Here is a 24498-nt window from a genome sequence, read left to right as displayed (position 1 = left end):
GTGATTGCTCTAACATTTAAAAGCACCATATTCAATGGCATCTGCCTCGAGGTGACCAATGGAATAAAAACCAAATTATTAACATTACAACCACGTTTTCTGACAGTCTCCATTCTCTCAGAATGGTAGGAGATAACAGTTTGTATAAACTCACTAGAAGGCGGAGTTAAAGGAACATAAATTAGGTTACTCACAATAACCATAGTGCCATTTCTACAGGAGTTGATATGCTTTCCAAGTCCTCTGTTGCTTATTCTGACAGGGTGAACTGGAGCACTACCAGAACCTGTCCGTCAGTCTCTTAAAAAGTTTGCGATGTTAGTGGAAATAATCCTGGAACCCCTGCGGTTAGGGTGAATCCCGTTTCATTTAAAAAGTGCTGGTTGCTCCCACAGCAAATCAAAGTTGTCACCAAATGAGACATTCCTGTCATTGCAAAGTGTCTTCAGGTACTCGTTCAGGGCAAAGAGTCGGCTGAAAATGTTTCCGAACCAGAGATAATTAATCTCTTCCCTGTGCTAGCGAGGGTGTGTAAATTTTTTTTGTAGTACTCACTCAGTTCCTCAGATCGCTTAAAACGAAGGTCGTTAAAACCTACGTGAGTGACGATGGTGTCAATATTGGAGTAGTTGGCCAGAACCGTGGGCAGGAGGGAGTTGATGTCATGGACACGGGCTCCTGGGTGACAGTGGACCTTAGTCGGTCCACAGATCTTCTCTGATAGATGAAGGGTGGCCAGGTGCCCTTATTTGCCAGGCATTGAAAAACCTCCCTGGTCTGTGTGGTTGAATCTGTGTTTAAAATCCACTGCTTGACTGAGGGACCTTACAGATATTTGTATGTGTGTTGTACAGAGATGAGGTAGTCATTCAAAAATAATGTTAAACACTATTATTGCAGACAGTGTGTCCATGCAAGTTATTATGTGACTTGTTAAATTGCCATAACAAAGGGTTGAATACTTATTGACTCAAGACATTTCAGCTTTTAATTTTGTATTAACTTGTTAAAATTTCTAAAAACATAATTCCACTTTGACATTATTGGGTATTGTGTGTATGCCAGTGACACAAAATCTCAATTTAATCAATTTTAAATTCAGGCTGTAACACGATACAATTAGGAAAAAGTCAAGGGGTATGAGTACTTTCTGAAGGCACTGTATATCTGACATTATTTGACAAATTTAATGTGAAGTGAACTATCACTTTAATTGTAAAACGTTACCTTATGGGCTTGTTCGACATTGCAGCTGACAGTGCAGGCGACTGCCGACTGACTGATCTACAGACGACCTTACATCATAAATAACTGCTCATTATTATTTGTAGATCAGTCAGTCAGAATTTACCCACGATACATCACGGTTTTGATGCTCTCGAACACGGCCTCTGTCAGTTGCACTAGCACGGACTGCCTGGGAAAACTGTGCTAGACTATAGTAGAGGGGGGTTGATGGTGACGCAGGAAAAACACCCAAGTGCAGACAAAAAAAAATCAAGGAAGAGAGATCATATTAGCAGATCTGGATGCATGCATGAAAATCTTATGTAACACACGTTGACACTTAGCGAAACCCAGAATAGAAAGATTCATAGACAGGACAGGACAAGTCAACACAAGGAAGTTGCATCAAATTTTCGGGTAAGTAACATTATGTAGCTAGCAACAATGGTGCTAACTGGCTAGGATAGCTAGATAACGACATTTCTGAATATTCATCAACAATGAAACGTTATAGCTGTCTAACTACACGGTGTAACGTTACACATATGATTTTAATTGGATAAAGAGGAGGGAGTACTAGCAAGCAAGGTGCCTGACATCGACAGAATGAATGCTGAAATGCCGGTTTGTTTCTGCAGGTAGCTAACTAAGTTAGCTATTATTTTTGTCTGGCAAAATGGCTGACGTTTCCCATACCAACCTGTTAATTGTTTGCATTTGGGATATGAAATATAACGGTTTCCACATAGCTAGTCCAAGGTCAGTCTCAACCAAACAACAAGATGTTGTCTAACTTCTTGGGCTAGTGGTGTTGACAGATACGGGGCTGGTGTTTGATCAACAACCTACCAATGGCAATGCATACGGACTGTTGATTGTTGTGGCCCCGGCGACAGTGGAGGCAGCGCCATTAGCTAACGTTAACTGGCTAGCTAGCATGTTAGCACTACCGATGTTGAGTAAGGGGAAGGCCCTTAAAATGCTTGTCAGTAGCTAACGTTAGCTAGCTAGCGTTACGGGGCCTTGTCTAACGTTATGCATTAGTTATTGTCCAGACTCCTGTTATAATACATGCGTTATTTTCACATCAATTAGCTGTGTCCCAGGCAATGTTTGCAGGCTGGTTATTTTCGCGTTGGATGAATTAGATGGCTAATGCTACGCTATCTAGCAATTGTAGTTAGCTAGATAGTTATTGGCTGATGCCGATGATGGCTAGTTAGCGGTCTCTCATATCTAGAATACGTCATACAATGTGACAGTTACTTATTTTGAGATTTAGTTGTAGGACGTGTGCTGTAGCTAAATCAAGTTTTCCTTATGCTGCATTGCCAAAATAACTTGTATTAATTAGTTAGCTTCACAATGTTACTGAATGATATGTCCTCACAGAAAGGGGTTCTGGTGAGAAGGATGGCGGATCGTGACAGGAATGATTAGCAAGCCTAGGACCAAGACAATTTTTATTCACACACTCATCATGCAAGCAACCTTGTCATTTGTGGTTACATAATGTTTGCCTTTGTGCCAAGCTCCTTGTAAACCATCAGCTGTCACAAGAAATGTCAAAATGTCTTGACATGTCTGTCTGCATTAAACTGTCTCCTAAAACGGAAATTGAATGTGTAGCCAAGGTAGTCTCGAAAACCTTACCCTAGTTGCCTAGTGTCGGGTTTTCGAGACTAGCCGAGGTGGGGGCAGGCTTTGTTGGATCGATTGACAAAGATTGGATTACATTTGCTTAATTATTTGCAAGCAAGACATTGTCAATGTATGTCATTGTCGTCAATCATTAGGCCTGGTAATAGGCTTACTTAGTGCATTTCCGGATACAAATGACTTCATTCCACCTGAAAGGTCTCTGCGTTTCCTCAGTCTTGACCTAGCTATGCTCACTTCAAGTTTTATTCAAGTAACAAAGCTAAGCCTTGACCATGATGACCTGAATACTTGTTTCATACTAGATATGTATACACACTGCCATGGCTGCTGTGCCTGCTGGAATTACTATATTTTCAGCAAGCTGAAAACTAGTGTTCCCCAACCCTCACCCCCCCCCAGACGTTTTCAAATGTTTGTTTGAATCAGATGTGCCAGTTTAGAGTTAAAACACAAATGTGGAACATCTTGGGGTGCTGAGGAGAGGGTTGGGGAAACCCTGGTTTATGGCCCGGTCAGGTGCTCTCTCAAGACTCAACCATTAGATGGAAGCAGATACATCTGAAGACGGGAAACTGAAGACGGACAACAATAAACCTGTAAACTGAGCCCAGAGGATCGTAACTCAGCTGGAGACTCTCTTAATGTGGCTCAAGACTTTCAGTGTCTCACAACTAGACACACAGTCCTTTCCTACCCAGAAACCCTAGCCCCTAATCTTAACGTTACCTCATAGGCATTTGAGTGGATTGAAGGAGCCTCAGGCCCTGAACCTGTTGTTAGGCTATCTCTTCCATCCTGACAAGATGAGGTTTTGCTTTGACACTCTGCTGTTGTGTAAGGCCAATATTCTACACAGGCTCACTTATCTTATAGAGCAGTTTCCCTCCTCCAGTACCCCCAACATCAGACATTTGTCTTATAGCCCTGTACAAGAACACCTGCTTGAACTCATTGAGGGCTTGATGATTAGTTGAATCAGGTGTGCTTGTCTGGGGCTCCAACAAAAATGTGTGCTGTTGGGGGTACTGGAGGACTGGAGTTGGGAAACACTGTTGGAGTACTGCGACTTTGTGTCTGTGGCACTGGCAGCCAAGTATAGATGGCATGAATTCAATCCAATATGTTATTATTAATCCTTTTGGGCAATTATTAGGAATACATTGTTTGTCAGTAAGCGCACAATGGCTTGTTCTCCTTGGTCAATTGTTATTGTGTTAGGCTAATATAGCCAGGCGATATCTTGAAACCTCAATATCCCATGCTTGTCTTGCTGTGGTGAGACATGAGTAACCTAGGAGCTGCAGTTTGTTGGGGTAGGGTACGGGTTAGGTTAGGGCCATGCTGTTGTGTGATCAATCAACATTTTGTCAGTAGTTGTATACTGCCTTGCACAGTCTAGAGACCTCTGAACCAGTTAGACATAGACTATTAATAGGCCAGTATGGTGATAGTCCTGTGCTGTCTGCAGCGAAGCTAAACTGGAAATAGGAGAGGTAACGCTAAGGTGACGGCAATGGGGGGGTTTCTGTCTGTCAGTATTGGGGCTAGAGTGCATGTCTGTGTGTAATAATTCTGCACCGTTATCAAGCTTGCAGATTAGCATTTTAATGTCTAGACCCAGATAGTGGCAGAGCGAGAGTCATTTGAGCTGGTCTTGCTCAGTTGAAGACTCCTGTCTTGCAAACATACCGTGAAGTCATGGCCTTTGGATGCACCTGTGTTGTTTCTCAGCTGTTTTCACAAGTCAACAGTGGTTTGAAGTTGACCATGTCTCGTTCACTAGATTGTATACAGATTAGCTGATATGTACGTCTCAGTCCAAAATGCATGGGGGAAATGGGGCATCAACCATTCTAAATCTCTGTCCCCCAGGTTCTGCGATGGTCTCTGCAACCTTCCCTGAGCCTCAGCAGCCAGAGCGTTCCCTCTCAGCCGGCCTCTGGTTCTCCTTCCCTGCCCAGGCGCAGGCAGTGATCCCCCCCCAGGCCAGGGCCTCCTAAAGCGGACAAGATTGCCAAGATCTGCCCCGTGTCGATCATGACGGTCACCACTCGTGGCTCCCCCGTGGGGGGCAATGACAGCCAGAGCCAGGCACCCGCTGATGCTCAGAGCCAGCCCCCACCCACACAGGCCCAGGTGAGTGAGGGGTTACGTGTGTGTCTGTCTGTGGATAGTTCCCGAACTATCAGTGAACGAGGTTACCCGCATATCAACTGTATGTCTGCGTGAAGTTGACTGACTAATATGCCATCAATGCCATACTTACTTACTTAGGCCCATCACCCCATGAGGAGCATAGGGCAGTAGTAGGAGTTAATCTTTAGTATGAAACAGCATGTCATGTTGAGACCACAGCTGGCTGCTTTCCAATGAGAGAAGCTCTTTGTCATTTAAAAGCGTTTCTGAGCTGTGGACAGGATCACTGGTGTAAGTCTAATTACTGTCACATAATTAAATAAGCTTTGAAGGGGAGGGGGTTGGCACGAAGCAACATTTATAATCAGATGCTCTATGAATTGTGTTTGTTTGACTTTGGGATTGCTGTGAAGTTCCAAGGCTAATTACACACCTTCATCACTGCGTGTGTGTTCCCGACTTACGTTCATGTCTATTAATCAGCTTTTGTAGTATGTTTGGTATTAATGTGTGTGTGCGTTGCAGATGGCGTCCCCCAACCCGTCGTCCACGGAGCCGTCTCCTGTGAGCCCGCCGGCGGCAGAGGAGCAGGGCCAAGGAGACTCTGCCCCCCTTCTGGAGGAGGAGGAGCCTGCTTTCCCTCACACTGACCTGGCCAAGCTGGACGACATGATCAACAGGCCCCGATGGGTGGTCCCAGTCCTGCCAAAGGGGGAATTAGAAGTTCTGCTTGAAGCTGCTATAGACTTATGTAAAAAAGGTATGTCCGTCATCGTATACAATATACATCCATATAGGACAACATCTTTTTCATTTGTCTTCTATTGATCTCTTTGTTTTCTGCCTTTTAATCGTTGCCTCTTTCTACAGGGCTTGATGTGAAGTGTGAGGCGTGCCAGAGGTTTTTCAGGGATGGCCTGACCATCTCCTTCACTAAGATCCTCACAGATGAGGCTGTCAGTGGATGGAAGTTTGAGATCCATGTAAGTGCCTTGTTTACACACACACACACAATAGCACTTCCTGTTTGAACTACAGCTGATTGTCCTTCCCTCCACAGAGGTGTATCATCAACAACACCCACCGGCTGGTGGAGCTGTGTGTGGCCAAGCTCCCTCAGGACTGGTTCCCCTTGCTAGAGCTACTGGCCACGGCCACCAACCCCCACTGCAAGTTCCACATCTACAACGGCACGCGGCCCTCCGAGACCATCCCCGCCGGGGCCACGCTGGCCGACGACGAGCTCTTCGCCCGCCCACCCGACCCTCGCTCACCGAAGGTAGGCCCCAACTCACCCTCGCTCACTCAGGATTCCTCGCTTGATATAGGATATCCCTCCCTTGTCAAAGTTTTGAAAATGAATTAAGCTGTCGTCAGTGATTGGCCATTCATTTTTCTCTCTCTCTCTCTCTCAGGGCTGGTTGGTGGACCTGATTAATAAGTTTGGCACACTGAACGGGTTTCAGACTCTACATGACCGCTTCATGAGCGGACAGGCACTCAATGTACAGATCATCGCTGCCCTCATCAAGTATGTTAACGCAGATGGACCTATGTAAGGGACATCTGTGTGTGTCCTAACGCGTGTATGTCTTCCCTCCAGGCCGTTCGGTCAGTGCTATGAGTTCCTGACCTTGCACACGGTGAAGAAGTACTTTCTGCCAGTGATCGAGATGGTTCCTCAGTTCCTGGAGAACCTGACGGACGAGGAGCTAAAGAAGGAGGCCAAGAACGAGGCCAAGAACGACGCCCTGTCCATGATCATCAAGTCCCTGAAGAACCTGGCCTCCAGGGTGCCCGGCCAGGAGGAGACCGTCAAGAACTTGGAGATATTTAGGTTGAAAATGATCCTTAGGTGAGATTTCTTCAGTTGTTGTTTTCTTTTTAGGTTGTTATTGAATTTAAATATCACATTGGGGTTTGAGCACCTTGTATGATGAGTGTGTTCGCTAGTCAACTGCTGTTTTATTATTAAAGGAAAATTCCACCCAAAACTACATTTAGGTATTTTTTTTTGCATGTCAGCAATCAAGTTTTCAAGATGTATAACTTCTGAAATACAGCTGGTATTTTTCTGACATGCAAAACATTTTGGGACTAGGTCAACAATGGACTAATGAAACTAATACCAAAATATAGTTTTTGGGTGGAATTTTCCTTTAAGATAAGGTGCTTATGCTTTCATTTGTTGCTTGGTCCCCAGGTTATTGCAGATTTCCTCATTCAATGGCAAGATGAACGCCCTGAACGAGGTCAACAAGGTAATCTCCAGCGTGTCCTACTACACGCATCGGCATGGCAACCCCGAGGAGGAGGAGTGGCTGACGGCAGAACGCATGGCAGTGAGTCACCTAGCCCCTAACAGTTACTACTTAGGAATGATAATGGGACTGGATTTGTATAGAGCTTTTAAATTACTCATCAGAGTTTAATAGTCAATTCCAGTAAAATTCCCGTCAGTCGAATTGGAAGTTCTCCACAGGAATGCAAATCTATGCCTGACGTTTGTCTTTCTCTCCATTTGTGTCTCAGGAGTGGATCCAGCAGAACCACATCCTGTCCATCGTGCTGAGGGACAGCCTTCACCAGCCTCAGTACGTAGAGAAACTAGAGAAGATACTCCGCTTCGTCATCAAGGAGAAAGCCCTCACTATGCAGGACCTGGACAACATCTGGGCAGCACAGGTACTGAATCAAACGTGGCATGGGAAAATGGATCTCAGCGATATGGGGATGGCTCCATCTTGAATTTCAATGTGCTTCCTATTCATTGAACCTATACAGGTTATTCTCATTGAGAAGTAAAATAACTATTTTGCAAGAGACCTTTTCCTTTATAAAAAGGAATGGCTAGGGGAAAGGGGTTGTTTTTAGAACCATCCCTAAGTGTCTTCTGTGTCTGCTTCCATGTCAGGCTGGTAAGCATGAGGCCATAGTGAAGAACGTCCATGACCTTCTGGCCAAACTGGCCTGGGACTTCTCTCCAGAGCAGCTCGACCATCTCTTTGATTGCTTCAAGGAGAGTTGGACGAATGCGAGTAAGAAGCAGCGCGAGAAGCTGCTGGAGCTGATCCGTCGTCTGGCGGAGGACGATAAGGATGGAGTGATGGCCCACAAGGTGCTCAACCTGCTGTGGAACCTGGCTCACAGTGACGACGTCCCCGTAGACATCATGGACCAGGCCCTCAGCGCACACATCAAGATACTAGACTACAGCTGCTCTCAGGTAAAACTACTGCTACTGGGTTGTATTCATTAGGCACCTATCGGAAGAAAACAGACTGAAACTGGGACGATCTACTTGAACTTTTCAAATAAGAAATGTTTTGCTATGGTGGTCCCTAATGACTAGGACCCTGTTCTGTGCTTCTGTGTGCTCCAACAGGACAGAGACACCCAGAAGATCCAGTGGATAGACCGCTTCATCGAGGAGCTGCGCACCAACGACAAGTGGGTCATACCTGCCCTGAAGCAGATCAGAGAGATCTGCAGCCTGTTTGGGGAAGCTCCTCAGAACCTCAGGTATCGAAAGACTCTCTCCACCTCCCCGTCTCTTTCCCTCTCACTCGCTCTCTCTCTCTCGTCCATTTCTCTTTTTCATTTTACATTTACATTTGAGTCATAGCTTGTGAGGAAATATAACATTTCTCTCCTTCCCTCTCTTCCCCGTACAGTCAGACCCAGAGGAGTCCTCATGTGTTCTATCGTCATGACCTGATCAATCAGCTGCAGCACAACCATGCCCTGGTCACGCTGGTGGCTGAGAACCTGTCTGCCTACATGGAGACCATGAGACCGTTCTCCAAAGCTGAACACGCAGACTTTGACCCTCAGACGGTCAGAGTGGGCAGTCGTTACAGCCATGTTCAGGAGGTCCAGGAGAGGCTCAACTTCCTGAGGTAAGTAAGGCAGGCGGCTGCCTCCAGGCATCTCAGGATGAAAACGATTAACCTTGTCTGCTTTTCTGGGCGGCGAGGCATTTCTCAGTCTATGGGAATGAAAGTGGCCATTCTGAGTCCTCTGTTAGTGTCTAACCACTTTGAACCACCTTGTTCTCCAGGTTCCTGTTGAAGGACGGCCAGTTGTGGCTGTGTGCTCCTCAGGCCAAGCAGATCTGGAAGTGTCTGGCTGAGAGCGCCGTCTTCCTGTGTGACCGGGAGGCCTGCTTCAAATGGTACCATACACATTTGTTTTGACCAGTCTTTGATGTATATTAAATATGATTTCCCTTTTTAATTCTTCCAGGTTAGTTAAACTCAAATGTTATTGGTAGTACTTTACTTAAAGCCTGTGGGTATCATACTTTATAATTTGTTATAAGCAAGTATGAGCCTTTATACTGTCTTTTTCAACTCTAGGTACTCTAAGCTGATGGGAGACGAGCCAGACCTGGACCCGGACATCAACAAGGACTTCTTTGAGAACAATGTTCTGCAGCTGGACCCGTCCTTGCTCACGGAGAACGGCATGAAGTGCTTCGAGAGGTTCTTCAAGGCCGTCAACTGCCGCGAGGGCAAACTGGTGGCCAAACGCAGGGCCTACATGATGGACGACCTGGAGCTCATAGGTCTGGACTACCTCTGGAGGGTGAGTGTTAAAAAACCTATCAATGTTATAAACCTTATCAATGTTATAAAGCTTTCTGAACATACTGTAAAACCTGGAACTCAAAGGACTGGACTACCTCCGGAGGCATTCGAGTTATAACGCCTCTTATCGATGTTATAAGCTGTTATAGACAACATAACATACTGGTTCCTGGATTAACCCTGGAGGGGGAGAGTGCACAAAACAACTTTGCGTTGTCCTTCCAGGTGGTGATCCAGGGTACTGATGACATCGCCAGCCGAGCCATCGACCTGCTGAAGGAGATTTACACCAACCTGGGGCCCAAGCTGCAGGTCAACCAGGTGGAGATCCACGAGGACTTCATCCAGTTGTGTTTTGACCGTCTGAAGGCGTCGTACGATACGCTGTGTGTCCTGGACGGGGACAAGGACAGCATCAACTGTGCCCAGCAGGAGGCCATCCGCATGGTCCGCGTGCTCACCGTGCTCAAGGAGTACATCAACGAGTGTGACAGCGACTACCACGAGGAGAGGTCCATACTGCCCATGTCCAGGTAGGAGAGAGGCACACATACACACACACACATGGACGCACACGGACACACACTTGTGAAAGCTAGGTCCTACTTAGTTTGTCAGAGTCTTGACTGACCCAATCCATCTATTTCTCTCTCTCTCTCTCTCTCTCTCTCTCTCAGGGCGTTCCGGGGGAAGCACATCACGTTGATTGTGCGTTTCCCTAACCAGGGCCGTCAGGTGGATGACCTGGACATCTGGTCTCACACCAACGACACCATCGGCTCGGTGCGCCGCGGCATCCTCACACGCATCAAGGCCAACGCCACGCACACCAAGATAGAGCTCTTCATTGGCGGGGAGGTCGTCGACCCGGCGGATGACAGGAAGCTGATCGGACAGCTCAACCTCAAAGACAAAGCAGTGAGCTAGTAATTTCGTAGTCAATGTTTTTGGATTAGGGCTTAGTTCTAATGTGTTTAAATGTTACTCCCTCTTGGAATCACTAATCTACTAGGATTTAGATGATGAAAGCACAGTGTATCTGTTAGCATTTTGTTGAAATGGGTATATTGTGTGCGTGTAGTTGATCACAGCCAAGCTGACCCAGGTGAGTGCCACCGTGCCCTCCAGTCCTGACAGCTCCTCGGACTCCTCCACCGGCTCACCCAGTAACCACGGCAACCACTTCAGCGAAGGGCCCAACCCAGAGGTGGAGGGCTGCCTGCCTGGAGTGGTAAGTCACTCACTCTCACACACCTTTCCTCACGTGAGAAATGTCAAATGTGTTCTCTTCTCCTGAGTAACGCCTTTCTCTCTGTAGATCATGTCTCTCCACCTGCGCTACGTCTCGTTCCTGTGGCAGGTAGCAGACTTGGGCTGTACCCTCAACATGCCTCTTCTACGAGATGGTGCCAGGCTACTCATGAAGCTCATGCCTCCAGGTACACACGGTCTCTCTTTCCGGTCTTTCTCTCACAAGCTCTCTCTCTGTCTTATTATGTCTGTCCTTCTGTGGCTCCGAAACAGCATCTCCCATCCTTCCTCTGTATATCTGTCTCTCTCACTGTAGTTTGAGATGATTTGTCCTGACTGACTGATGTTCTGGTTTGCTGTGTGTAGACAACAGTACCGTGGAGAACCTACGTGCTATCTGCCTGGATCATGCCAAGCTGGGAGAGAACAGCCTCAGCCCCACACTGGACTCACGCTTCTTTGGCCCCTCGCCCTCACAAGTCCTCTACCTCACTGAGGTTGGTAACACACACAGTGTGTGGTGGTTTACGTGATCGATTCATTACCCCTTACGCTCTTAACATCCTCCTGCCAGGTTTGATTGATTGATTGATTCCCCAGGTGGTGTATGCGTTGCTGATGCCGGCCAGCGGCACCCTCGGCGAGGACGCCAGCGACTTCCAGTACAACTTCCTGAAGAGCGGCGGCCTCCCGCTCGTACTGAGCATGCTCACCAGGAACAACTTCCTGCCGTCGGCCGACATGGAGACGCGGCGGGGGGCGTACCTCAACGCCCTGAAGATCGCCAAGCTGCTGCTGACCGCCGTGGGGTTCGGACACGTCAAAGCTGTGGCCGAGGCCTGTCAGCCCGTAGTGGAGGGGACCAGCCCTGCATCACCGGTAAACAACACTATTGTATTACGGGGAAAACCTTGTATACTACAGCTTAGATGAGTTCAAACCAATGAGAGTACCTGGACCCTTGTTACCATACCCCGAATGGGCAGACCATGATCACCTCAACGTACCTTCACTGTGTATTTGAATGAACTTGAATATGACTGGTGTTCTTAATCCACTGCCATCTGTTTTTGTTCCTCCAGATCAACCAGGCGACCCACGACCAGGCCTTGGTCCTCCAGAGTGCTCTACAGAACATCCCAAACCCTGCCTCTGAGTGCATGCTCCGCAACGTGGCCATACGACTGGCCCAACAGATCTCTGACGAGGTGAGACGACGCGTCTGTTGAGAAGAGTGTTTACACATACATTCAACTGGGTAACAACGGCTAGTCGAAAAGAGCAAGACCGTGAACGTCTGCTCACTTTTTTGTTTTGCAGTCTCTGCCCCCGAACTCCCAGAACTTCTTCCAGGCGTCCAAGTACATCCCAGACCTCTGTGTGATCCGGGCGGTGCAGAAGATCGTGTGGGCTTCAGGCTGTGGCACCGTACAGCTGGTCTTCAGCTCTAATGAAGAGATCAGTCAGATCTATGAGAAGGTAAAAGCCTTTTTAGACTGAGATGGTGTGCGTGGTTCTAAAGGTGTGTGTGTGTGTATCGCAGACTTCTAGGGGTTTGTAGGGAGAGTTTCTGTGTCTTCTATAAACTCACAGCGGTGTGTGTTCATCCCCTCTACAGACGAACGCGGGTAAGGAGCCGGACGGGGAGGATGAGATGGTGTGCTGTGAGGCGCTGGAGGTCATGACCCTGTGTTTCGCCCTGCTGCCCACCGCTCTAGACACTCTCAGTAAGGAGAAGGCCTGGCAGACCTTCATCATAGACCTGCTACTGCACTGCCACAGCAAGTACGTCTGTCTGTTCATCTATGTCTGTGTTGTGTCTAGTCTCTCTGTCTGTGTTGTGTCTCTCTGTCTGTGTTGTGTCTCTCTGTCTGTGTTGTGTCTCTCATTCAGGGCATTTCCTGGACACAGACTAATCCTGGACTGAAAAGCATTTTCAATGGATTCTCCATTGAGTTTAATATAGTCTTAATCTTTATACGGGAAACCGCCCCTTGGAGTGTAAACTTAATCTCACAAAAACAATCCAATATAAAACTGTCATCAGACGATGTCAACAGCACCTTTGACAGTGAAATTAACCTGTTGTCACCTTCCTGTCTGTTCCCAGGTCAGTTCGTCAGATGGCTCAGGAGCAGTTCTTCCTCATGGCCACTAGGTGCTGTATGGGACACCGACCCCTCCTCTTCTTCATCACCCTCCTCTTCACCGTCTTAGGGGTGAGTATCCTTCCATCTCCCTTCTCTTCACCCCCCCACTGACACTAGTCATTCTTCAGCTCTGGGTAGAAGTTGCCCTTAAGGACAGATCTAGGATCAGCTTGCCCTCTCTAAATCCCCAAATTCATCATTACAACACTGAAACTCTTCACCCCACTCCATTGGGACCCCTTGTTGTTGTAACACGTATCCTTCCTCCAGAGCACGGCGAAGGAGAGGGCGAAGCACGCAGGGGACTACTTTACGCTGCTGAGGCACCTACTGAACTATGCCTACAACAGCAACATCAACCTGCCCAACGCTGAGGCGCTGCTCAACAACGAGATCGACTGGCTCAAGAAGATCAGGGTATTGGACAAGATACTTTTTAAAGTATTTTCATTGTTAGAATGATATGAAATGCAGTTTAATATGGTGTAGTATAGAGGAGAAGACCGAAGATGGGCTTTCATATCTCTCATAAATATTACTACTAAATGTCAGTTTGGTATTCTTTCCTACTAGGATGAGGTGAAGCGGATAGGAGAGACGGGGGTGGAGGAGACCATTCTAGAAGGTCACCTAGGGGTCACCAAGGAGCTGCTGGCCTTCCAGACTCCAGAGAAGAAGTACTACATTGGCTGTGAGAAGGGCGGGGCCAACCTCATAAAGGTGGGTCATTATGTTGTGTTTATGAAATCCAATATGGCTGCCACTCAATAAAGTCACAGGACAAACCATCATAGGCCTATGCTTTGAATGGGAATGTCCATTCTGTTAATTCACCCCCCTCTCTCTCTCCATCTTCTCTTTCTCCAGGAGTTGATAGATGACTTCATCTTCCCGGCGTCTAACGTGTACCTGCAGTACGTGAAGAGTGGGGAGTTCCCTACGGAGCAGGCCATCCCTGTCTGCAGCAGCCCCGCCTCCATCAACGCAGGCTTCGAGCTGCTGGTGGCGCTGCCGGTCGGCTGTGTCCGGAACCTCAAGCAGATCGTTGATACGCTCACAGATATGTACTACCTAGGTACACCAACTATACACTCACAGACATGTACTACCTAGGTAGACCAACTATACACTCACAGATATGTACTACCTAGGTAGACCAACTATACACTCACAGATATGTACTACCTAGGTACACCAACTATACACTCACAGATATGTACTACCTAGGTAGACCATCTATACACTCACAGATATGTACTACCTAGGTAGACCAACTATACACTCACAGATATGTACTACCTAGGTACACCAACTATACACTCACAGACATGTACTACCTAGGTAGACCATCTATACACTCACAGATATGTACTACCTAGGTACACCAACTATACACTCACAGATATGTACTACCTAGGTACACCAACTATACACTCACAGATATGTACTACCTAGGTAGACCATCTATACACTCACAGACATGTACTACCTAGGTAGACCAACTATACACTCACAGACATGTACTACCTAGGTAGACCATCTATACACTCACAGATATGTACTACCTAGGTACACCAACTATACACTCACAGATATGTACTACCTAGGTACACCAACTATACACTCACAGATATGTACTACCTAGGTAGACCATCTATACACTCACAGACATGTACTACCTAGGTAGACCAACTATACACTCACAGACATGTACTACCTAGGTAGACCATCTATACACTCACAGACATGTACTACCTAGGTAGACCAACTATACACTCACAGATATGTACTACCTAGGTACACCAACTATACACTCACAGATATGTACTACCTAGGTACACCAACTATACACTCACAGATATGTACTACCTAGGTAGACCATCTATACACTCACAGACATGTACTACCTAGGTAGACCAACTATACACTCACAGACATGTACTACCTAGGTATACCAACTATACACTCACAGATATGTACTACCTAGGTACACCAACTATACACTCACAGACATGTACTACCTAGGTACACCAACTATACACTCACAGATATGTACTACCTAGGTACACCAACTATACACTCACAGATATGTACTACCTAGGTACACCAACTATACACTCACAGACATGTACTACCTAGGTACACCAACTATACACTCACAGACATGTACTACCTAGGTACACCAACTATACACTCACAGACATGTACTACCTAGGTACACCAACTATACACTCACAGATATGTACTACCTAGGTACACCAACTATACACTCACAGATATGTACTACATATGTACACGCTCAATACACACTCACAGTTCTACGTAGTCACTTTTATAATAATCAGGAATTTCAGATTTTCTCACATTCTTCTATTTATACTGGTAAAATGTACCTCTCCCCAATAAAATATAAATGTTTTCCTGATATTCATTGTTGTGTTGATCATATGTGGTTGGGAATGGATAAATGTTGAACAACTCTCTCTCCTTCTCTCCTTGTCTCTCAGGTTGTGAGGCTCTGACAGAGTGGGAATACCTCCCCCCAGTGGGGCCGCGGCCCACCAAAGGCTTTGTGGGGCTGAAGAACGCGGGGGCCACCTGCTACATGAACTCAGTCATCCAGCAGCTCTACATGATCCCGCCCATCCGTAACGGCGTCCTGGCCGTGGAGGGCACCGGCACCGACGTGGACGATGAACTGTCCGGGGACGAGAAGCAGGAGAGTGAGGTGACTGGACCGACTGGGAATCAATCAAACTGGATTCAGATTGAATTATTGCAAAATGTCTCGCTTAAAGCTACAATCTGAGATGCTTTTTATGGCAGCCCCACCACTTGGTATGCAGCTAAAGGACTAAGGAAATGAAACTCCTCTGAAGTTCATATTACCGAGTGTTTACGGATGTTGTGTAGAGGAACCAAGATGTACATTTTGAACTGAAATAATACGTCCTGTGTGTTGTTCCTGTCCCCCCTCAGACTAATGCAGACGGGACGGCGCGGGACGAGGTGTTCGCCTACCAACACCAGTTTGACGACAAGCCCTCGCTCAGTAAGTCGGAGGACAGGAAGGAGTACAACATCGGGGTGCTACGCCACCTACAGGTCATCTTTGGTCACCTGGCCTCCTCCAGACTGCAGTACTACGTACCCCGAGGCTTCTGGAAACAGTTCAGGTGAGCTAGCGATAGCAGCCTGAGGTAAAACAATGAAATGTCAAGGAATGTAGTGGAATACAGTTTACAAGGCGTTTTTATTTTAACCAACTAAGACTAAGAGCTACCTCTATCACTCTCTCTCCTCCCTCGCCTCTCTCCTGTAGGTTATGGGGTGAGCCGGTGAATCTGCGAGAACAGCACGATGCCCTGGAGTTCTTCAACTCTCTAGTGGACAGTCTAGATGAGGCTCTGAAGGCCATGGGCCACCCTTCCATGCTCAGCAAGGTGCTGGGAGGCTCCTTTGCTGACCAGAAAATATGCCGCGACTGCCCACACAGGTGAGTGATTTTGATCCAGTTACTTACATTGGTGGAACACAAATGGCGACCACATATCCTCCAGTTTTTCTTATAACGTTTTCATTCAGTAGCTAGGTTTCCATCCAATTGGCCACAGATTTTTTTTAAATGCGAATATTCTAAAATCTGCATAAAGAAAATATGTGCATTTTCCCACTAGTGGTGTATTTCCACCAAATGAACTTGTTGCGTTAAATAGTAAATATGCCTACTCTGGTATTGACACGTACACTCCAGCCAACAGCTGGCAGAGTCAGTGTGGGTAGGCTAGTCTACATGATGAGATTATTATGGATAAGAGGGAGAATTTTTTATTTGTCAAATGGTAGTCAAGTATTGATAATCATGTCATCAGAATAAGACCCTCGATATTTATTGGAAAGGAGCATCAAGCTCATCACCTTGCACTTTCACCACCTTGTGAAGTTCATTATAACTTATTTCATCTGTAGCATAATAAACAGCATGGTTTCCTGAACCGTAGTGGGAGGACCACACACCATATCATTGCATGACTCCAAGTTTACGTCGATATGATGATTATTGTATAAATGTTTGTGCATAAAGGTGTTTCTACTGCCATTTCTTGCATAATATATTTTAAACAAAGATCCCACCATGTTGAACAAACAAATTATCTGTCGCCATTTATAAAATTGTACTGAAACTAGCTGTTTCCATCACAGCTTTTTATTTTTATAGACTGTATGACTTTACTCGCGTAACTGTGGATGGAAACGTGGTTAGTGACACAAAATGGCCACCACATAGTTCTCAGTTTGACTATCACGGGCATGAAATATAAGTGATTAAGTGAAACTGTTCCACCATCTTGTTCCCAGGTATGAGTGTGAGGAGTCATTCACCACGTTGAACGTGGACATCAGGAACCACCAGAACCTGCTGGACTCTATGGAGCAGTATGTCAAAGGAGACCTGCTGGAGGGAGCCAACGCATACCACTGTGAGAAGTGTAACAAGAAGGTGCTTCACTCTACTCCTGTTCTTCAGCTTTCTGTTCATCATTCCTGTTGACTACTCAGTCCTTTGTTTTCATTCCATTGCTAAATAGCAGTGTTTATATGGATAGATACTGTAGTATGACATTTCTTACTGTTATTTGTTTTATCCACTACAGGTGGACACTGTGAAGCGTCTGCTTATAAAGAAGCTTCCTCCAGTGCTGGCCATCCAGCTGAAGAGGTTTGACTACGACTGGGAGAGGGAGTGTGCCATCAAGTTTAACGACTACTTTGAGTTCCCCAGGGAGCTGGACATGGAGCCCTACACGGTGGCCGGGGTGGCCAAGCTGGAGGGAGACGACGGCAACCCGGAGAGCCAGGTAGATTACTTTTAGATCACATTTTATTTGCGTATTAGAGGTCTATACATTTTTCACAAAGTGCTAAACAGGAACCAAGGCCTGAACCCCCAAAGAGTAAACAGAAGCAGCATTGGCAAGGAAAAACTCCTCATTAGTCGATTCATCATTATTCCAGTCATTGGGTCTACTCAGTCACTCCTCTGTTCTCCTTCCTTCCCTCCTCTTCCTCTCAGATGATCATGCAGAATGAACCATCAGAGCCCGACCCGCCAGGCTGCAGTTCTAAGTACCGCCTGGTGGGGGTGCTGGTGCATTCGGGCCAGGCCAGCGGCGGCCACTACTACTCCTATATCAGCCAGCGAGACGGCGGCGCCGGCGGTAGCACCGAGAGCGGGCAGAAGGAGCGCTGGTACAAGTTTGACGACGGCGACGTGACGGAGTGCAAGATGGACGACGACGAGGAGATGAAGAGCCAGTGTTTCGGGGGGGAGTACATGGGAGAGGTGTTTGACCACATGATGAAGAAGATGTCCTACAGGAGGCAGAAGAGATGGTGGAACGCCTACATCCTGTTCTATGAGAGGATGGACGCGGCAGGGGGAGGGGTTGGGGGAGGGGCGGCACGGGAGGCAGACGGAGAGCTGGCCAGGTGCATCTCAGAGCTGACGGTGTCTCCCACTACACCACGACAGGTGGGGATCAGGACTGTGTGTGTGATTGTGTGTATTTGTTTGTGATAAAGTGCAGAGGAGAGAACCTGTGGGTGTGTGTGAGTGAATGAGGGTGCTTGTCTCTGTTTGCGTGTGTGTGTATAATGACGTAACGCTCATAACAGTACTAATTAATTCCCCCTCCTCTCCCAGGTGACGATGCCGGGGGCCATTGAATGCAGTGTGAGGAAGCAGAACGTCCAGTTCATGCACAGCCGCATGCAGTACAGCTTGGAGTACTTCCAGTTCGTCAAGAAGCTGCTGACCTGCAACAGCGTCTACCTCAACCCTCCCCCGGGTCAGGACCACCTGCTGCCAGAGGCAGAGGAGATAGCCATGATTAGCATCCAGCTAGCGGCTAGGTTCCTCTTCAGCACCGGGTTCCACACCAAGAAAGTAGTCCGGGGGCCTGCCGGTGACTGGTGAGTGGGTTGTGTGTGAGAGAGAGAAAATGTGTGCTTTCTTTATATTGCAAGACCATATAGACCTTATAACTCTCTCTCCATCCCCTTGTCTTCTTTTCCCTCTTTCTGTCTCTACTCTCCTCCCTCCCTCCCCCATCTTCTCTCCCTCTCTCAGGTATGACGCCCTGTGCATCCTGCTGCGCCACAGTAAGAACGTTCGCTGCTGGTTTGCCCACAACGTTCTGTTTGCGTACCCCACGCGCTTCTCTGAGTACCTGCTGGAGTGTCCCAGTGCCGAGGTCCGGGGGGCCTTCGCCAAGCTCATCGTCTTCATCGCCCACTTCTCCCTGGCGGACGGGCCCTGCCCCGCCCCCGCCAGCTCCCCTGAGGGGTCCACACAGGTACAGAGGGAGGAGGGAAAAGGGGGAGTGAGAGATGGAGGGGAAGAGTAGAGAAGCTGTGTGGGTGTGTGTGGTGTGACGTAATACTAATGACCTGTAACCTTTGACCTGCATCAGGGCTGTGATAACCTGAGTCTGAGTGATCACCTGCTGAGGGCTGTGTTGAACCTGCTCAGGAGAGAGGTGTCAGAGCACGGCCGACACCTTCAGCAGTACTTCAACCTCTTCGTCATGTACGCCAACCTGGGTAAGACGACGTGTGCGTGTGCAGGAGAAACGCTGTTGCTAGTATTCAGTTAGTTTGTTTCTTGCTGGAATAAAACATTGGTTTCCCTCCCTCCCTCCCCCCCCAGGTCTGGCAGAGAAGACCCAGTTGTTGAAGTTGAGTGTCCCTGCTACCTTCATGCTGGTGGCTTTAGACGAGGGGCCTGGCCCTCCCATAAAGTACCAGTATGCTGAACTGACCAAGCTCTACGCTGTGGTCTCCCAGCTACTGCGCTGTTGTGATGTCTCCACACGCATGCAGTCCTCCATCAATGGTATGTTTCATTCTCTCTGTCACCGCCTTGTGGTTGCTGTCTCTTTTTGCTCTCCTCCTTTCTTTGTCTCTCGCTCTCTCGTTCTCTCTCTCTCTCTCGTTCTCTCTCTAATGGTTCCATTCCCTCTCTTGGGTTCACTGTCCATCATTCTCTCGGTCTTCTGTTTCTTTACTCTTATTTGCATTCTTAGAATAAAACTAAATTTATCTCACTGTGCCTATCTCAACCCCCTCTCCCTCTGTCCTCCAGGTAACCCGGCCCTGGCCAACCCGTACGGCGACGCCAACCTGACCACCCCCATCATGCCCCTGCAACAGCTGGTGTCAGAGATCCTGTTCGTTAGGACCAGCTACGTGAAGAAGATCATCGAGGACTGCAGCAACTCTGAGGAGACGGTCAAGCTGCTGCGCTTCAGCTGCTGGGAAAACCCCCAGTTCTCCTCTACCGTGCTGTCTGAGCTGCTCTGGCAGGTAAGGGGTTAATACTATTGACTCGCACTCACGCACACCATTTTCCTTTCCCTCACCTGTCTACCTGTCTCGACCCCTAGGTGGCGTACTCCTACACGTACGAGCTGAGGCCGTACCTGGACCTGCTGCTGCAGATACTACTGATAGAGGACTCCTGGCAGACCCACAGGATCCACAACGTGCTGAAGGGTATACCAGACGACAGGGACGGCCTGTTTGACACCATCCAGCGCTCTAAGAACCACTACCAGAAACGGGCCTACCAGTGTATCAAGTGCATGGTGGCTCTCTTCAGCAACTGTACTGTGGCCTACCAGATACTACAGGTAAACCATGACAATAGTAGACTAGATACGATATGGTAGACACCTCTCTCTCTCGCGCTCTCTCGCTCTCTGCCTATCAGATCAGTAATTTTGAATGGTGTTTCCCCCCCATTTTCAGATATGTACAGTATGTTTTTGTCTGGATATCTTGAATGGTGTGTATCAGGAGTATAACTGTGTTAACATTAGAACTATCTGTCTCTCTGTTGTGCTCCCAGAGTAACGGGGACCTGAAGCGTAAGTGGACCTGGGCGGTGGAGTGGCTGGGTGACGAGTTGGAGAGGAGGCCATACACAGGGAACCCCCAGTACACCTACAACAACTGGTCTCCCCCCGTCCAGAGCAACGAGACCTCCAACGGGTACTTCCTGGAGCGCTCGCATTCCGCACGCATGACCCTGGCCAAAGCCTGCGAACTCTGCCCCGAGGAGGTACGGAAGGTGTGTGTGCGGGGGATGGGTGTTTGCCTGTATTGTGTGTGCCAAGAATGTGTGTGGTAATTTAACAGAGCTCTCACTGATTGATTCCATTGTCTTTATTTCTTTCAGGAGCCAGATGATCAGGAGGCAACAGAAGATCACGACTCCTCCCCTCCCGAGGACACAGCGCTGTACCCCCATAACCCTGCTCCTGCCACACAGTTTCAGCAGGTAACACACACTCTACCAGCACATTGTATGACACTGCCACTGCTACAGGCCTTACAGAATGCTCATATTGAATAATGACACCTCTATCTCCCTGTTTCCATCTCTCTCTGCAGCAGAACAACCACCCCCACGCCCAGCCCTATACGGGTCCGGCTGCCCAGCACATGAACACGCCCCAGCGGCCCCCACAGAGAGCACAGGAGAGCTGGGAGAGCACCACAGAGGAGGTGGGGCCCGTGGCGCCCCCGCCCGCTGTCCAGACGACAAAAGAGTAACACCAACAACACAACACGAGGGCAACCAACCCCCTTAACCTGCAACTCACCTCACCAAATCTCTTTGCACACTAATATCGCTCAATACCTTCAAGACACCCAGTTTGTTGATTGGTTGATCAAACAGTCGATTAAGACTAGACCCAGGCCGTAGCGCTCTCTTCTCTCCAGGAGGAACAGCGTCCTCTTTGTCACCTCTGAACCTTGACTCCTGCCCTCTGGATCGGGACAACTAAGCTCTTTTAAGTTGTCTGTTTTGTTTCTATGGTAGAATTGAATTTCTATGATTTCTAGAACTTTGGATTTCTATGATTTCGGAATTCTATGATTTCTAGAACTTTGGAATTCTATGATTTCTAGAACTTTAAGTGGGAAGAGTCTCGACGTTCTCTTTCTCTCTGCCCCATAGAGACACATCACTGCTGACAAAGAAAAGAACCATACCCCTGTCTGCAGGGTTGTGTGTACAGTGTTTTGAGCAACTTTGAGATGAAAGACAATGGAGTGTGTGTACAGGAAGTGAAACAAAATGGGGACGGGGTACATAGATAGTATGTTAATGTTTTGGAATCGTTAAAACCTTCCTTCCCTCGACCTCCCTCCCAACCTACAGCAATGATGCAGCAATGCTGGCCTGGACTGGCCCCTAATATGTGACTTCAAAACTGAAAAGGAAGACAGGTCAAATCAAATGGGAAAAGAATAAGTGTTTCTTTAGTCTTCTCTGCTTTGTAGTCAATGCATGGAGGTGAGGTTTGGCCTTTCACTGGCTGACAGGGTCTTGGTTGATGCAGTCATCTTCTCCACCACTATAGTAGGTTTCAAACACCTCTCTCTCAGTGAGGACATTTTGAGTAAAGAATGATATGCCAGTATCACCCTGTGTGCACCAGTTTACAATGGCAGGGTGGGTGAACGCTTGTTTAATCTCTGCTCACTTGAAGTGAAAATAACTCTTCTTGGTTTTCTTTTTTCCCTTCAACTTTTCGTCCTACTTGAACACAGCTACAGTCTTACAAATGTCTGTCCGTTGAGAGTAACAGATAAAACATTCTAAAGCAGGGTCATGATCTACAATAACTGCTGGTAAGCTAGCTAACTGACTCGCCAAGCGAAGTGTTTCTGAGTGTTCTTTTAGGATTCTATCTGCAACAAAAGTAGATTGCTGTGTTTCAATTGGTAACATGAATGTGTGGTTTGTTGTAAATTCTTTTTTGTTTTACTGGGATAATTGTCTGAAATGAGCAAAATCCTTGCAAAAAAATAAGCCCTTGATATGAAGACTCGTAGGATATTTTATTTGAATTTCCTAGATGTTGTTTTTGCTGATTTGAAAGCAGAGGAAAGGAAGTAGAAAGTAATTTAATAACTTTTTTTTGTCCTATTCTTTAAAAAAATACTTTGTTAATAACTGTTTTGAGTTCTATCTGCCTTGAACTGTTTTTGCTAACAATAGTTTTAGCCAGGGTGTGATTTTGAATTCAGGAGCAACAGTTGACGCTTCAGTTGTTTTTTCCAGTACAGCAGTGTGCCCCCTACCAAGAATACATGGAACATGCAGTCTTTACATTGTAGTGTTTTCATATTTCATCTATGGTACATTGTAAATACCTAATGCACGCAACAACAAAAAACATAATCATCAGGACATACATGACAGTGACGAAACAATATCTCGTTGAGTGGATTTGCCAACAGTAAATGGCATTGCCCCAAGGGACTGGTTGAAACTGAATGGATTAGACACAAAATGTCTGCCAAAACCAAAACTGTGGCCTATGCAGACAAGTTGTGGAAGAGCAAAGTGAGGGAACTATTCCCCCCCCCCCAAACAAAAAGCATACTGGGGAGGTGTGATTAGAATGCCGTATGGACTGATGTCATCCTTCCAGGCCCCGCCCTAAAGCACTACAGGTAATCTCTCCTCTCACTTCTTCCATTTTAAGAATGCTTAAAAAAAAAAAAAAATGACTGCTAGGTCTTACAGATTGTTTGTTTGTTTTGCATTTTCTTTGCATTTTCTTTTTGTAAAGTGTTTAGTTCAGGATCAGACCTGCCTTCTGATTTTGTTTGTATTTTGTTTGAATAATTCTAAAGTTGTTTTTTTTGTGAAACATGCATGGATGGTTATTAAGCCCCCCCCCCCCCCCCCAATCTGCCTTGGAGCACTGTACAAACACACCACACTGTAAAATTATACTTTAAGAAAAGGACAAATAAATGGTCTTTTGAATTATTATGCCCTGTATGCAAGGAGGAACCTACATAATTGTTTCTTTCACCGATCAGTTTTTATTTTATTGCCTTGGATAAAGGGGAGGAGGCAAGGAGAGGAAATTCCTTTATATTACATTTACATTTTAGTCATTTAGCAGACGCTCTTATCCAGAGCGACTTACAGTTAGTGAGTGCATACTTTTTTTTTTTCATACTGGCCCCTGTGGGAATCGAACCCACAACCCTGGCGTTGCAAACGCATATTATTGAGTAACCTTTCTTTTGCCCCCTTTAACCTTGTACTTGTCAATTTAATGAACCAAACAGACAAGCTTTACAACAGTTTATAAACCCCACTTTGGCTCATCCCTTCAGGGCTTCTGCTCAATCTGCCACAGTAGGCTTCCAACCACTGATCCACAGTCGGCCAACTTTACCCCAGTCCTATCCTCCTTCAATAGGAGGTGAAAAGCAAAAACGAACCCTAGATCTGCTCTTGAAGCAACACGGTCTAGCAGCCATTCTCTCAGCAGGCACTCTTTATTGTAGCTCATTCTCACCCGCAAGAGAAATGTCAAGAGGAGAATCTCAATTGCGTACTCCTTGCGTCCTTCTCAAAACCCATTGGATGAGAAAGCCAGAGGTCCCGC

At 47.0% G+C, this 24498-nt stretch overlaps 1 protein-coding gene across 1 annotated transcript; it reads left to right on the top strand.

Moving 5' to 3' along the window:
- The first annotated feature begins 1456 nt into the window (after positions 1 to 1456).
- Positions 1457 to 23870, top strand: LOC311109716 (ubiquitin carboxyl-terminal hydrolase 9X-like). The gene is made up of 42 exons (XM_084152688.1): positions 1457 to 1644; positions 4762 to 5025; positions 5551 to 5785; positions 5896 to 6008; positions 6086 to 6304; positions 6441 to 6556; positions 6629 to 6880; positions 7229 to 7367; positions 7558 to 7710; positions 7940 to 8251; positions 8411 to 8547; positions 8700 to 8924; positions 9086 to 9199; positions 9384 to 9612; positions 9840 to 10147; positions 10292 to 10532; positions 10696 to 10845; positions 10933 to 11053; positions 11232 to 11362; positions 11466 to 11744; positions 11948 to 12073; positions 12186 to 12344; positions 12484 to 12650; positions 12976 to 13084; positions 13286 to 13432; positions 13589 to 13735; positions 13883 to 14090; positions 15523 to 15743; positions 15995 to 16191; positions 16338 to 16511; positions 17375 to 17516; positions 17671 to 17874; positions 18090 to 18548; positions 18720 to 18988; positions 19146 to 19371; positions 19489 to 19618; positions 19725 to 19910; positions 20160 to 20380; positions 20461 to 20706; positions 20925 to 21146; positions 21255 to 21356; positions 21470 to 23870. The coding sequence occupies exons 2-42, from the start codon at positions 4927 to 4929 to the stop codon at positions 21629 to 21631; spliced, it is 7797 nt and encodes a 2598-aa protein (XP_084008814.1). The 5' UTR covers positions 1457 to 1644; positions 4762 to 4926; the 3' UTR covers positions 21632 to 23870.
- The last annotated feature ends 628 nt before the right edge of the window (positions 23871 to 24498 follow it).

Source organism: Coregonus lavaretus (assembly GCF_964263955.1).
Source record: "Coregonus lavaretus genome assembly, chromosome: 35".
In the NCBI taxonomy this organism is placed as follows: Eukaryota; Metazoa; Chordata; class Actinopteri; order Salmoniformes; family Salmonidae; genus Coregonus; species Coregonus lavaretus.
This window is presented reverse-complemented; position numbering and strand designations above follow the sequence as displayed.